Source organism: Martes martes (assembly GCF_963455335.1).
Source record: "Martes martes genome assembly, chromosome: 2".
NCBI classification, from domain to species: Eukaryota; Metazoa; Chordata; class Mammalia; order Carnivora; family Mustelidae; genus Martes; species Martes martes.
The window spans coordinates 15,863,182-15,876,142 of NC_137889.1; the positions used below are offsets into that span (position 1 = coordinate 15,863,182).

At 41.1% G+C, this 12,961-nt stretch overlaps 1 protein-coding gene across 6 annotated transcripts in view; it reads right to left on the bottom strand.

The window, feature by feature from the left end:
* Positions 1-10,112: 10,112 nt before the first annotated feature.
* The window catches only part of SORBS2 (sorbin and SH3 domain containing 2), a 208,057-nt gene continuing 205,208 nt past the window's right edge, over positions 10,113-12,961 (bottom strand). For all 6 annotated transcript variants that reach the window (XM_080796663.1, XM_080796668.1, XM_080796665.1 and 3 more), the window contains one exon: positions 10,113-12,191. In XM_080796663.1, coding sequence (XP_080652789.1) covers positions 12,130-12,191 — 62 coding nt within the window. In that variant the 3' untranslated portion in view covers positions 10,113-12,129. The remainder of the gene's footprint in view (positions 12,192-12,961) is intronic.

Here is a 12,961-nt window from a genome sequence, read left to right on the forward strand (position 1 = left end):
ATTTATTTTTTATTTCTAAGGTTGTTTAGTTATTCATATGCTTAGTACTTTCATGTTTTTTTGGTCTTTATCTATTAAAAAAAAGAGTCTCTTCATGTCCTTTGTTTTGTGCTGTACTCTTCACTGAACCTATGTGGGTAGAGACTGAGCTCACAGTCTGACCTCTTGTCCCCAGTTCCCACTCCCACTCCCACTCCAGGGCAGGATTGCTAGCCTCAGAACCAGTGTTAATGAATTTCCACTCCTTTGAGATCCATATCCAGTTGCCACAGAGTCTTCTGGTCTTTTTTCCAAAATATTTTCCATAAAGATTTCATGGGTAGTGTAGAAATGAAAGAATCTTGATGATTTGGTTGATTTTCTCCATGTCACCAATGAGGATAGAGACATTTTTGCTATTCCAGTAACTTCTTCATGTCACAGATCATATGGGGACAGAATTCTGAGCTCTATAATGCCCCTCAGTCCTACCAGGGTTTCTATTGCCTCTACTGTAGATCTCTATGTTGGAACCATCAAAGGAACCAATGGCTGGTAGCACTTTATCTAATTTTTCTGCTCTGTTCCCTCTCTATTTCTAGTTTTATCTCCATTTTGATATCACTTCCTTCTTTAGAGCTGATTAGCTTGGGATGAAAAATGACAACACCTGTTTTATACGACACGACATTTTCTTTGAAAATCTTATTGGCTTCAAATGTATTTTTAGGGGCACCTGTGCGGCTCAGTTGGTTAAGTGTCTGACTCTTGATTTTGGTTCAGGTCATGATCTCGGCTCGGGGTCATGAGGTGGAACCCTGAGTTGGGCTCTGCCCTCAGCGGGGAGTCTTCTTGGGGTTCTCTCTCCATCTATACCTCCCCCTGCTCTCTCATTCTCTCTCTCAAATAAATATTCTGATTGTCCTCTTCAAACACCCCACTTCTACAACTCAGGAGTGTAGCCAAGAGGAGTATTGAACAGTAAATCCAAATGTTTGATGCCAATTAGCATCAGCCAAAACGGTAGCTTCAAAAGGAGAAAAGGTCATGGAACTCGCCTTTATTTAGGTCATGGAACTCGCCTTTATTTAGTGCCAGCTATGTGCTAGTCTGTCTTTATATTTTATCTCACTTACTTCTCAGATAAACGCTATGTGATTTTTAAAAATTGTACCCATTTTACAAGCTAAATGAAGTTATCACCAGTGTAGGGCCACTTCCTTAGAAACCCAAGTGAGTCTGCATTTGAAAAATATGCTTTTCTGTTTTGTAGGATTGGTGACAGCAAAGCAAGGCATTCACTCTTTTATGCTTATTCTTTTTGTAAACTGGATTCCAGAATGATCCACAAATAACACCCATACATGGTCAAGAAGGAAGCTTAGACACATTTGGATTGGAAGTTTACAGTGTGGCCCTTGCTGTTGCTTTAAATCTTTTCGTATAGGGAAAAATGTCTCCCGAGGTAGGAAGATTATTCATGACCCCATTTAGGAAATAGGTCATCTCATGTGTGCATCATCAGTGTTGAGAAGTATGTTGTGGTTTTCAATACAGCTGTCTAGCAATTTATCTTTGATACTGAAAGAAATACCATGCCCATTAATCCATGGGCAGATGTCTGCTGAGTTTGTTTTCATATCATCTGACAGCTGACCAAAGGCATAACTGTGTGTGTTGAGGGATATTGGATGGGTGAGAGGTCTAGATAACACTAGCTTAGAGTTCATGAGCGTTTTAAGATTTCTCCAGTAGGAGATAGAAGAAGAAAAAGAGAGGATTTTAGAGACCTTGTTGTAAATACTTCGAATGAATAGTATCAGTGTTTTTTCCTAAGGAGTAGATCAAAGATAAACTTGCTAGTTCCAACTCGTATTTGTCTGTCAGTAGCTATGTTTCTTTGCTGAAGGCTTAGCAGGGGAAAATGCCAATAATTCTAGGGAGAAGCCTATGCTATCAGCCACCCTGTAAGTGAACAAATCTTAGATTTCTGGTCTGATCCAAGGTGACATACACAGGTTGTGAATATCTTGATGTCTGTGTGTGCACTTTCTTCTGTTTTGAATCAGACATATTTTATTGACATTGAGTCACCAAGAGGAGTCCAGTGGCATTATCTGAAAGAGTCATTACTTGCTGTGTCAACAGCTTTGAGTGTCAACCCCCCCGGGGCCCTTAGTTGAGATGTTGGTGGCATTCAGTCAGGAATCTTCATGCTGGAATGCCTTGCGTGCCAACTTTGTGTGGAATTTTGGTCTTGAAATCCTATTCCCTGTATCAAAGCTCATCTGCAGAAAAAAACCAGTGGCATTGGCTCAAATATAGTCTAATGTCTTTGAGCAATGACAATAAAAATGTGCTGTTGGTTAGTATTACATTACGGACCCAATAACATCAATATTTATGCCACTGTAATTTTGAGGCCAATTTTACTTGATATGATTAAGTCATTAGAAAAGGCATACTGATTCCTTGCCATTTTGCCCAAGGGAATTTTTCTGGGATAAGTATTATCTGCAAATTCTTGAGCTTCTAACTCATCATGGCCTTAATACTTGTACCCTAAGGAAGAACATTGACATTTCATGATTATGCAGTTAACAACTTCTGATATTAATAGCCATCAGTTGTATCTTTTTGTATTTTAACCCAGTCCATAAAGATATATACATAAATTAAATTTGCATTTACACATTTTATAAATGTTTCCATATTCATATGTATATTTTATACACTCAGTGGCAAATAGGAGTTGATGAGCTATTTCAATGTCATCCTCCATTCCTTGTGGAAGGGAGACTAGCAGACTGCTGACACTTCCTTTAAAGGCTCTTCTGAGTATGTATTTGAGATGACTTCTTGAAGCATCGTATCAAGAACATCTGATGACATGATATAAGTCAAATAGCCTGGTCTTGTGGAATTAACTGCAAGCCAGAAACCTCAAAAGAGTCTGAGGGCTTGGGGTATCATCTGAAACGATCCAGGCACCCATTTATTGTTTTTTGTTGTTGTTGTTGCTGTTGTTTTTTTGCCTCACCAGCTCACCCTTTCCGAGTTGTGCAGTTATCATTAGAAATGCGGTGTGCCCCACTTAGGGGGTGGCCATCATGGCAGCACCTTTGTAAAACCTAGGGACCCAGGGTTCTGAAAGGCTAACAAGAGAATAAACCAGAAGTCCCTGGAGCTTGCGGAGACATAAAAGGCTTTGGGTAGCTTCTCAACAGACCCTGTGCAGACAGTTTTAGCCACCAAGATGACTTCAGCAAGTTTGTTGAAATGAGATGGTGCGTCAGGTCCTGGTCTTTACACCCTCAAGATAGAGCAAAATGCTGTTCAGTGACCTGTGACTCCATAAAGTATGTTCCTACTGAACCTTCCAAACTCCTTGGAGGTACTCAAGCTCTGCGTGATGTGCAGCCACGTAAAAGACAACGGAGCAAGTTCACATCAGAGACAGGGACCCCTTTCCTGTGAGGGATACTGCCCCTGACTCAGACAGAGCCCTCTGCTGGAGGGTGAGTGGATGGTGGGTTTTCTTGTCAATGCAAGTTTATCTGTAATTAACAAGGAGTAAGAAGACATTGCTAAATTTTTTACCTCCTGGGGACCTAGTATTTTCTTTCTGCATTATACCACTGGCTATTTTTTGTTAAGGTGGCTCTGGGTATGTGTGTGTGTGTGCACATGCATGCTTGCCAGAGGAAGGGGGTCTCTTCTTTCTGTGAAGGCCTAAGCCAGAACTACTCAATAGTTACCCTTTGTTATATCTTGTTTTTATATGCACATTCCAAATTGAGGACAGGGTTAGGAGGAGGGGGAATTGCAGTCATCACCTCTGGAGCGAGATGTGTGTCCTGTGTTTATCGCCCACTGAGAACTGAGGAGCACAGAAGGAGGGGCCATCTCCAAGTATGGTGCTGCCATACTCGGCTACCACAGACCAGGTGGCTTAAACAGCACTTCTGGGGGCTACAGGTCCAAGATCAAGGTGTCAGTAGGTTTCGACTCTTCAGGAAGCCTCTCTCCTTGGCTTGTAGGTAGCTGTTCTCTCTCTGCATCTTTACATGGTCTTTCTGTGCTCATTTCTGTCTGAATCTCCCCTTAAGGTAAGAGAAGCAGTCATACTGGATTAGGGATCACCCACATGATCTCATTTTACCTTAATTACCTCTTTAAAGGTTCTACCTCCAAATACAGTCACAGTCCTGATGTCCTGGTGGTGAGGGCTTCAGCGTATGGATTGGGGAACATAATGCAGCCAAACCAAAGACTGAGCCCCTGGTTTTATATTTAAACAGTCCCTATCACTGTAGATGCTGACCAGAAATGAGAATATTCCCACTCTTTTATTTACTAGCAACATGGATGGGACTCTCACTGCGGATGGTGTGAATGATCAGAGGAGCACAACTGGGGCCCCAAGTTAAGCCTCCAGAGATGGCATGGTCCGGGTTCCCACTCAGAGCCCAGGCTAGCCTTGTCATGAGCTCCCTGTGGTCTGCGCGTCTTCTGGAAGGAGGTGGAGTCTCTCTTCCCCAACCAGGAGACCTACGAACAGCTTATTAATAACTGAACTCCTCTCACCTCTTGACAAAACTACACTGTCTGTGGGATCCCCTGTAGGAGAGGACGTCCTCTGCTCTCAATGGGCTCTAGTGGCAGACCAAATGCTCTCACCGATGAATGTTTCTGTCAGCATTTCTTTGATTTGCACCTCATCAAATCTCACCTATTGTCTTACTCTATACGTACTTTCTTTTTAAAAAAATTTTTTAAAGATTTTATTTATCAATTTGTCAGAGAGAGAGCATGAGGGAGAGCACAAGCAGGGGGAGGGGCAGAGGGAGAACCTGACTCCCCGCTGAGCAAGGAGCCCGATGTGGGACTCAATCCCAGGACCGTGGAATCAGGACCTGAGCCGAAGGCAGCCACTTAACCGACTGAGCCACCCAGGTGCCCCCATACATACTTTCATATGTATTTTGTTCTTACCTCCAAAATTTGGGAGGAGGGACTGCTTTCTCCCAAAGGATCTGCTATTACCAGATGTAGGGAAAATACAGAGACAATTCAAATACCTGTGCACTTTGCTAACCCCCAGGATGGTTTGGATGCTGTATCCCAGTGATCTGAAGTTCACGTATATCTGAATTTAATACCTCTCTTCCTTTGGCCACTCCTTAGCTATAAAAATGCATAAAGCATGTGATGGCTTATGGTAGGGAGATAATAAATATTATTTTCTTTTCCCTCTTCCTCTTTTCTTTCCTTCTTGTAGTAATTCCTCAGATTTTGACCGATTTTCTAGCTCAGTGGTAATTCTGTAATTCTTGCCTCTTGGTTTTGAATTAATTACATGTTCATAAATCCTGGGGATTGACTTTGACTTTTCCTTACTCTTTTTATAAACTTTGGTCATGTCAAATTGACTTGAAAACCTGATTTCTATTTTTTTTTTTCAGAGTCCTGCTCAATATTAAGTGCAGGTTATAAAATAGTATTTACGTTCAATATGATCCCACTTCTGCCTACGTACTAGATACTGCACATACACCAATACACATGTGTAGAAAACGCTCTGGAGGGATATATTCCAAACATAATCTTTTTTAAAAAATTATTTTAAAGATTTTTATTTATTTATTTGTGAGAGAGAGAGAGAGAGAGAGAGGGAAAGCACAAGAAAGGGGAGGGGCAGAGGGAGAAGCAGGCTCCCTCCTGAGCAGGGAGCCCGATGTGGGGCTCGATCTCAAGACCCTGGGCTCATGACCTGAGCCAAAGGCAGACGCTTAACTGATTGAGCCCCCCAAAGTATAATCTTTACCCTAAATGGGCCTGTTAGTAATTCTTTGTTTCTTCTTTTTGCTCATTTGTATTTTCTAGTTTTTTCTATAGTTAAGTGTCTGTTGCCTAAAGGAAATAGTGCTTTAAGAAGTCATTCTCAAGCTTCTTGTAGAATCAGTGCAAGATTTGACACTTGTCTACCGGTGGTGTTCATGGCAGCAGGAGTTTTGTTTGAAATGGCACTTATTTTTAGAAGACACTGGGACTCCAACTGAGTCACCCATCGTATTTTAGGGAAAAGGGTGAAACAAGACACCCCAAAAGAACAGGTGAAGATTTGCTAGGCAGATTTCTGTCTTGTACTGAAAGTTTTTTGGGTCAAGATATATGTATGTGCATGAGCTCAGATGGAATTTTCCTGAGCCGAGTGGCTGAATTTAGCAGTGAGCTAAGGCTTAGCAAGTCATCCAGTGGAGAATGGCTAGTGTATCCTGGGACTTAGGCTATTGAAAAGACGTCCAGTAAGCACACTGTGTTCCTAGAGCATGCCGGGCTTGTCTGTCTCCAAGCGGCTCAACAATACCAAGCCCTTCCCAGAACTCCACCCGCCGTGCAGCTGGCTTCCAAGCAGTCGCCTCTAGGGCCATAATGAATCATAAGGCATGGACAGGCTTATGCTCAATTAAAGCACGTCGGTAATCAAAGTTACATCCTCTCTGGTCACTGCGTGCTTTTAGAAACCAAAGTTAGCTTTCCTCCGGGAAACACTATCACGCTAGACCGAGCACATACCTCTCCCTTGTCGTCCTGTGCACCATGAGGGCCTGTTATGGGTCGCTGGCTGCTCGTGATGGAAGAGTTTGTGAGAATGGTGGGGACGAAGGAGGTCAGTGGATGTAGCTGTTTAACTATGGGTGCACGGTTTGATCAACAGGATATTTAGCCCAATGCTTGGATGATCTAGAAGAAAGAGCACAGGCTCGGGAGATAGATAAACCAGATTCTGAATTTAATGTCCATCCCATATTTTGTATCAACTTTTTGGAGCCTCAACTTCCTCACCTATAAAATGGGCCCAAAGCAGATATCCTTTTAGATTCGTTTGAGGAGAAGTGGAACACATGTAAGTTACCACTTGGACATACAGCCCATGTTCAACATTCCTTTCCCTCTGGTCAGTTTTCATGTTTGTCGCTGGCAATTGGCATAGACCAGGGGTTCACAGGCTTTTTCTGTATAGAGATAGTAAATATTTAGGTTTTGTGGGGGACAAGGCAAAATGGAAGATATTATGCACATACTCACATAACGAAAAAAAAAAGCAAATTTCTACCAATTAATTGATGAAATTCAAAATACAACAGTGTCAGGGTAAAGTTTTTATAATACAGATCTACCAGTGAAAAAGAGAAAGGAATTCTTTTTCTGGGGAGACAACATCTCACTTAACTGGGGTTCAAAATTAGTGTTCCCTAACACCAAATAGATAGCCAATGAATATCTGTACAAACAATGGGAATAACCATGGTTATTCGTAATTTGCAAGCCATAAAAAAAGAGGTAGCAAGCTGAATTTGGTCCACAGGACTTAGGTTGCCAATCCCTGGTGTAGACCGTTCATTCATAATACCAGTCTCTGCTTGTACTCTGACCTAGTCATTCATGATGAGGAAATAATTTGAAACCATAACTGATACATAAACAATGGTTAGAAGGCTACAGTCTGGAAAGGAGGATGAAATGATTAAATCTTTAAATAAACAGGCTTTCAGAAGCTGACAGAGTACTTAGTCTTTTTGATTGAGTGATTCTTTAAAGAATATCTCCTTTTGTGGCTAAAATCTGGAAAACGGTAGGAAGAAATGCTCAGACCACACAAAGTGACCACCTACACAGAGAGATCAAGCAGAGAAAGTTCGTGGAAACAGTTACTCAAACAGGTTCTTTTCGCTTTCCATCAAATAAGAAATGGACATATATATGCTAGCTCTTAGCGAGAGTGTAGCGACAAGAAGGATTAAAATTTGGCCTATCATACGGGAGGGTCCCTTGCTGCTACTCTTCCACTGACCTGGGCCAGGTAATGCTCAGATGTGAGCCACAGCAGATAGAGGCAGAGAAGCAGACAGTGCCTTCCATGGCCTGGTGGTGTGGGGTTCACAACAATGGATCCTACTCCACCTACTGGGGGGGGGGCGGCTTTAGTAGCCTAAACGAGATTCTGGAAGTAATTTGTGGTGTATGTTGAGGAGTGTGCATTGGCATAAAATCGAGTAAGGTATGTTACTGAGGATCAAACGACTCTAAAGCAAACAGTAGTTCAATATTCCATCCAGAATGCTGACGTCCACAATGAGAAAGCCTGGCAGGAAGATCACACAGTGGCTGCTGCTGCTCCGGACCTCACAGCAGTACTTGGATGGCTGTGACAGAAGTCTTGGTGAACCTCAAAGATAGAAAGGGGTTTCTGACCTCTGGGCTTTGGTAAAGCTGCCGTGGAATCTCAGCAGATTTTACAGAGAAGTATGAAGTGTTAATTCTCAAGTAAAAGAGGAAATCTAGATTTTGATGCATGTGCCTTTAAAATCCCAGATTTATATTTTTAGAATGCTGATTATTTGGCAAGAGATGCACTGGAGGAGAGCAACAGGGAGCGACCTGAGTACACACAGACAAGCATCCCGATCTTATCGGATTCTGATTTACCTAGTTAAATGACCCACAAATGCTCTGATGGAAACACGTGCAAAAGAATATTCTGGAGCATATTCATCACACAAAGGGAACACATTTTAGTGAAAAGCTAATATACAGTGGAAATTTTCCAATGAAATAGAAGAGATCAAGGTGGGCCTTAAGGAGAAGCAACATGAAAAAAACACTGAATTGCCAACAGGGAAATGTACGGGTTTCTGAATATGTGAGACATAGATGTGGGAGGGGACAAAACACATAGAGCCACAAGGGTCCAAGGTCTGTTAGAAAGGATCCAAGTATGATAAAGAAGACGTGGTGTATGTGTGTATACACAAATTATATATATATTTACAGAACTATATAATGGAATTATATATAATGGAATGGGATATATTTATATAAGTATGTAATGGAATATAAAAAAATATAATGGAATATTACTCAGCCATCAAAAAGAATAAAATCTAGCCACTTGCAACGATGTGGATGGAACTAGAGGGTAATAAGCTAAGTGAAAAAAGTCAGCCAGAGAAAGACAAATAACATATGTTTCACTCATATGTGGAGTTTAAGAAAGAAAATAGATAAACACAGGGGAAGGGAAGGAAAAATAAAATATGACAAAAACAGAGAGGGAGGCAAACCATAAGAGACTCTTAACTCTAGCAAATAAACTGAGGGTTGATGGAGGGGAGGGGAGGTGGGGGGATGGGGTACCTGGGTGATGGGTATTAAGGAGGGCACGTGATGGAATGAGCACTGGGTGTTACATGCAAATGATGAATAACTAAATTCTACCCCTGAAACTAATTATGTACTATATGTTAACTAAATTAAATTTAAATAAAAAATTTTTTAAAAAGAAAAAAGGATCCAAGCAGGAAAGCTAGTTATTTACTATTTGTGTGAGAGTAAAGCACATAATTTGAAATGCCCTGAAAGCTTGTGGGTATTACAAGAGACTGCCATGCCAGTGGTGATAAAGCTTTTTAGGGCAAGAATTTTTAAAAATTTAAGGTGATTGAATTGAGACAGTGCTTACAACTTCTTGCAAGTAACTTCTTCTTGGAAAAAATAGCTGTTTTTTTTTTAAAGATTTTATTTATTAATTTGACAGAGAGAGATCACAGTAGACAGAGAGGCAGGCAGAGAGAGAGAGAGGGAAGCAGGCTCCCCGCTGAGCAGAGAGCCCTATGAGGGACTCGATCCCAGGACCCTGAGACCATGACCTGAGCCGAAGGCAGTGGCTTAACCCACTGAGCCACCCAGGCGCCCCAAAATAGCTGTTTTTTAGGCATAATTATTATGTGTTGTTTTAGCTGAGTAGTAATTTTCAGCCCGAGAGTATTCAGCAAACAAGTCTTAGTGGCAGGTTTAAAGAACATTTCTTCTCTGAGATGATGCATGTACCTCTTTTCTCCATTTGTGTATCAAGAGAACATAGAACAAAAGCATTTTCTCTTGGTTTATCAAAGAAATTGAGGTAAACTACACAATTTTCTTAAGGATAAATGTCAAAAAGAAAAACTGAAGTATACTTCCAAGCAAAATTTATTAGGTGTCTATTCAAGAAAAACACAATGACCTTCGCTTGTAAGAATTCAAAGTCAATTACCTGAAAGCCAGGTATGAACATTTTTTTTTCTTTTAAAATCAGATACAGAGAGTAGAAACAGTAATTTTCCTTAAATATGACAGGCAATAGATATTGAAATCTTTTCTCATAAATGGCATCAAGGATAATTACTCATTTATCAGCAAAGCTGCATGCAGTTGACTTAATTTCAAACCCAAAGCCTTTAAGATATAAAGCTGGTTGCGAACTTGACAGTTATCAAGGTAGGCTACTCGAAGATGTTTCTTTACCTTCTAACGAATGAAACTCCTCTGTAATCAGTACATTTCAGTTTGGCTGCTAAGATCTGTTAAGTTCATAAACTTTTGCATAAATCCTATCTTACAGAATTGCACAATCAAGGCGTGCTTGTGATCTGTGGGATATGTAAAGGATAATCTGTTGGAAAGTGTTTTAGCTTAGTTTAAAGTGAAAGATAAAGACCAAATTAGGAAATTTCCGTTTTTCTCGACAACTAAATAGTCTGTACAAAAAAAGGAGCAAACATATGTACAAAATTCTGGAGTCTACGTACATTGTGAAAAGATCAATCACTGTCCACAGAAGAAATGCCATAAAAAGTTTAATCTATAAGGTGCTCAAGATCCAGATATGAATAGTTCTTATGCAAAGTCATAAGAAATACAAAGCTAGTTCTCAAGGTATGTGTAATTCAGGCACTGTTAGCCACATTAAATCTTTCAGGTCCCAAAGCCATTTTGTAAATTTCTACTTCAGGGCAGAAAATATAACCTGAAGGATTTAACATTGCTTCTGAAAGTGCCTCATGGATTCCGAGGAAATATTTCACACACACCAGGAAAATCAGGCTCAACATATTCCTGTCCTCAAATGTTGCCAGGATTCTGAGTTCCATAGAAGAAAAATAACTATCGTAGTAAAAATAATTGTATTGATCATATCCTTGCTAAAACCAGCCATAATACTTGTGATGCTTCTGAAGTACTCTATTTCTATAAAATAACATGTGGGATTCCTTTACATTTCCATAAAATGTACAACACACCATACGGATTGTCTGTTCTCGTACAATCTCAAATGTATATGTGTGCACACAGTGAAAACTTACCTATGAATATTGCTTACAGATACTTTCAAGTGTCTACGTTAGAATAATTCTTTGCACCTCTCACTAACACTGCTTTTATTAAAATTTTACCAGATAAATAAAACACTAAGAGCTCATTGTTCATGATGCTGATTATTACATTTTAATATAAAATAGCAATGCAACTTTACAACACAATAGGTTTTTGTTTTTTGTTGGTTTTTTTTTTGTTTTTTTTTTTAGAGTCTAGCTAAACCTCTTATAGTCTCATGATTATTACCAAAGGCTCTTATTCACTTACGGTTTGCACTTCTAAAAAGTACAGAAAAAAAAAACTGCAGGAAAAGACTCCTATTTGAAAACTCACATTCAGTCAATAAAATCACACTCATCCGAATTAACTTTCCTACGCTTGCTTTAGATTGTGTAAATCACTGTGCGTATTACAATATGTAAGTGCAGGCAAACAATAGCCGAAGGACAGTTTTTCATGTCGTGTAAACCAGGACACTAGGCAAACTCGTGAGAGGAAAATACACTGCCAAGCTAAGAATGTGAAAACACAAACCACAGCATTTAGGAATAAACAATCTCTGGTTGCCTGAGGGGAGAATGCCTTTCAAAGTGGACGAGAGAGATTCTTCAGATATTTCTTTTTTTTTTTTTTTTTTTGCCTCAAATACTTCTCCCTTTCTAACTCTAACGATCTTCTCTCTGATCTCGCATAGTGACTTTTCCAAGTTTAAAGCAGAAATCAGGATGACACACGTTCACGCAAAAGCAAGCCCCCAGCCTCCCCAGGGCTGGGCAGCGGCAGTCCCTCTGCTGGTGGTTTGGCGGCAGGTAGAGGTGGGGAGGGCTGGGGCACTTCTAGAGGAGACCAGAAGGCAGGACAGTTGGGGGGGGGGGCTGAGGGGGCTCTTTCGGGCAAAGGTCTGCCGATGTGGTGCTGAAATGGGGCTTGAAATGTAGGGACAGCGATTCACAGCCTCTTGACATAGTTTCCAGGAAAAGTACCAAAGAATTTGGTTCTTCTTGAGGTTCCTGAAAATAGAAGCAATAAATGGAATGAATAACGATGAAATATCAGTTTATGTATGTGGGCTAGAACACTCTTCACTTACGAGCCGTCATGAAGCAAGCAAGCCTCGCGGGCTTCGGAAAAGAAAGCGCTCACTTTGGCACAGTGGGAAGACAAAGGGAGCAGTTTCATCTGAACTGCCTGATGCCTTCATTGTTTCTCCAGCGGGAAGGCTGCCCTCCCACCCACAACCGGGTTAAACAGAGACGCTCAGCCTCTCAGCCAGAAGGGAAAGGCCGCGCTGCGAGGAGGTGGGTTTTAATGTCATGATATTAAGTGGGACGATGCTCCATCGCCAAGGACGCCAGACAAGAGGGAGGAGTGGAACACTCTTGGGAGGACGTCGAGGCTGGCAGGGTGACAGGATGGCCCAGCAGCAAGGTTCTGTTGGGTGAGCCGGGAGTCTGACACCCTCTTCAACAGGGTGTAATATTAATGGCATTATGGGGGACACTGTCACCATCCCGTTTTACTATGTCATGGGGGATCACGCGGAACGGGAGAGTTCTATGAACAGAAGCAGAGGCTTGTGGCTGCGGATGTGACCTTCGTCCTTTCATCATTTTCCCCACGGATGGCCTGTCTATAGAAAGCCCTCGTTCCTTCACCTTGTCTTCTCTTGTCTTCCTGTGCCTTTATTTCTTTGTTCCCTCTTTCCTGTGTGCCCCATTATAGGAGCTTGTCTACAAATGTTTTCTCAGAAGAGCTCTAGTCTTCTTTTTTTTTAAGCTTT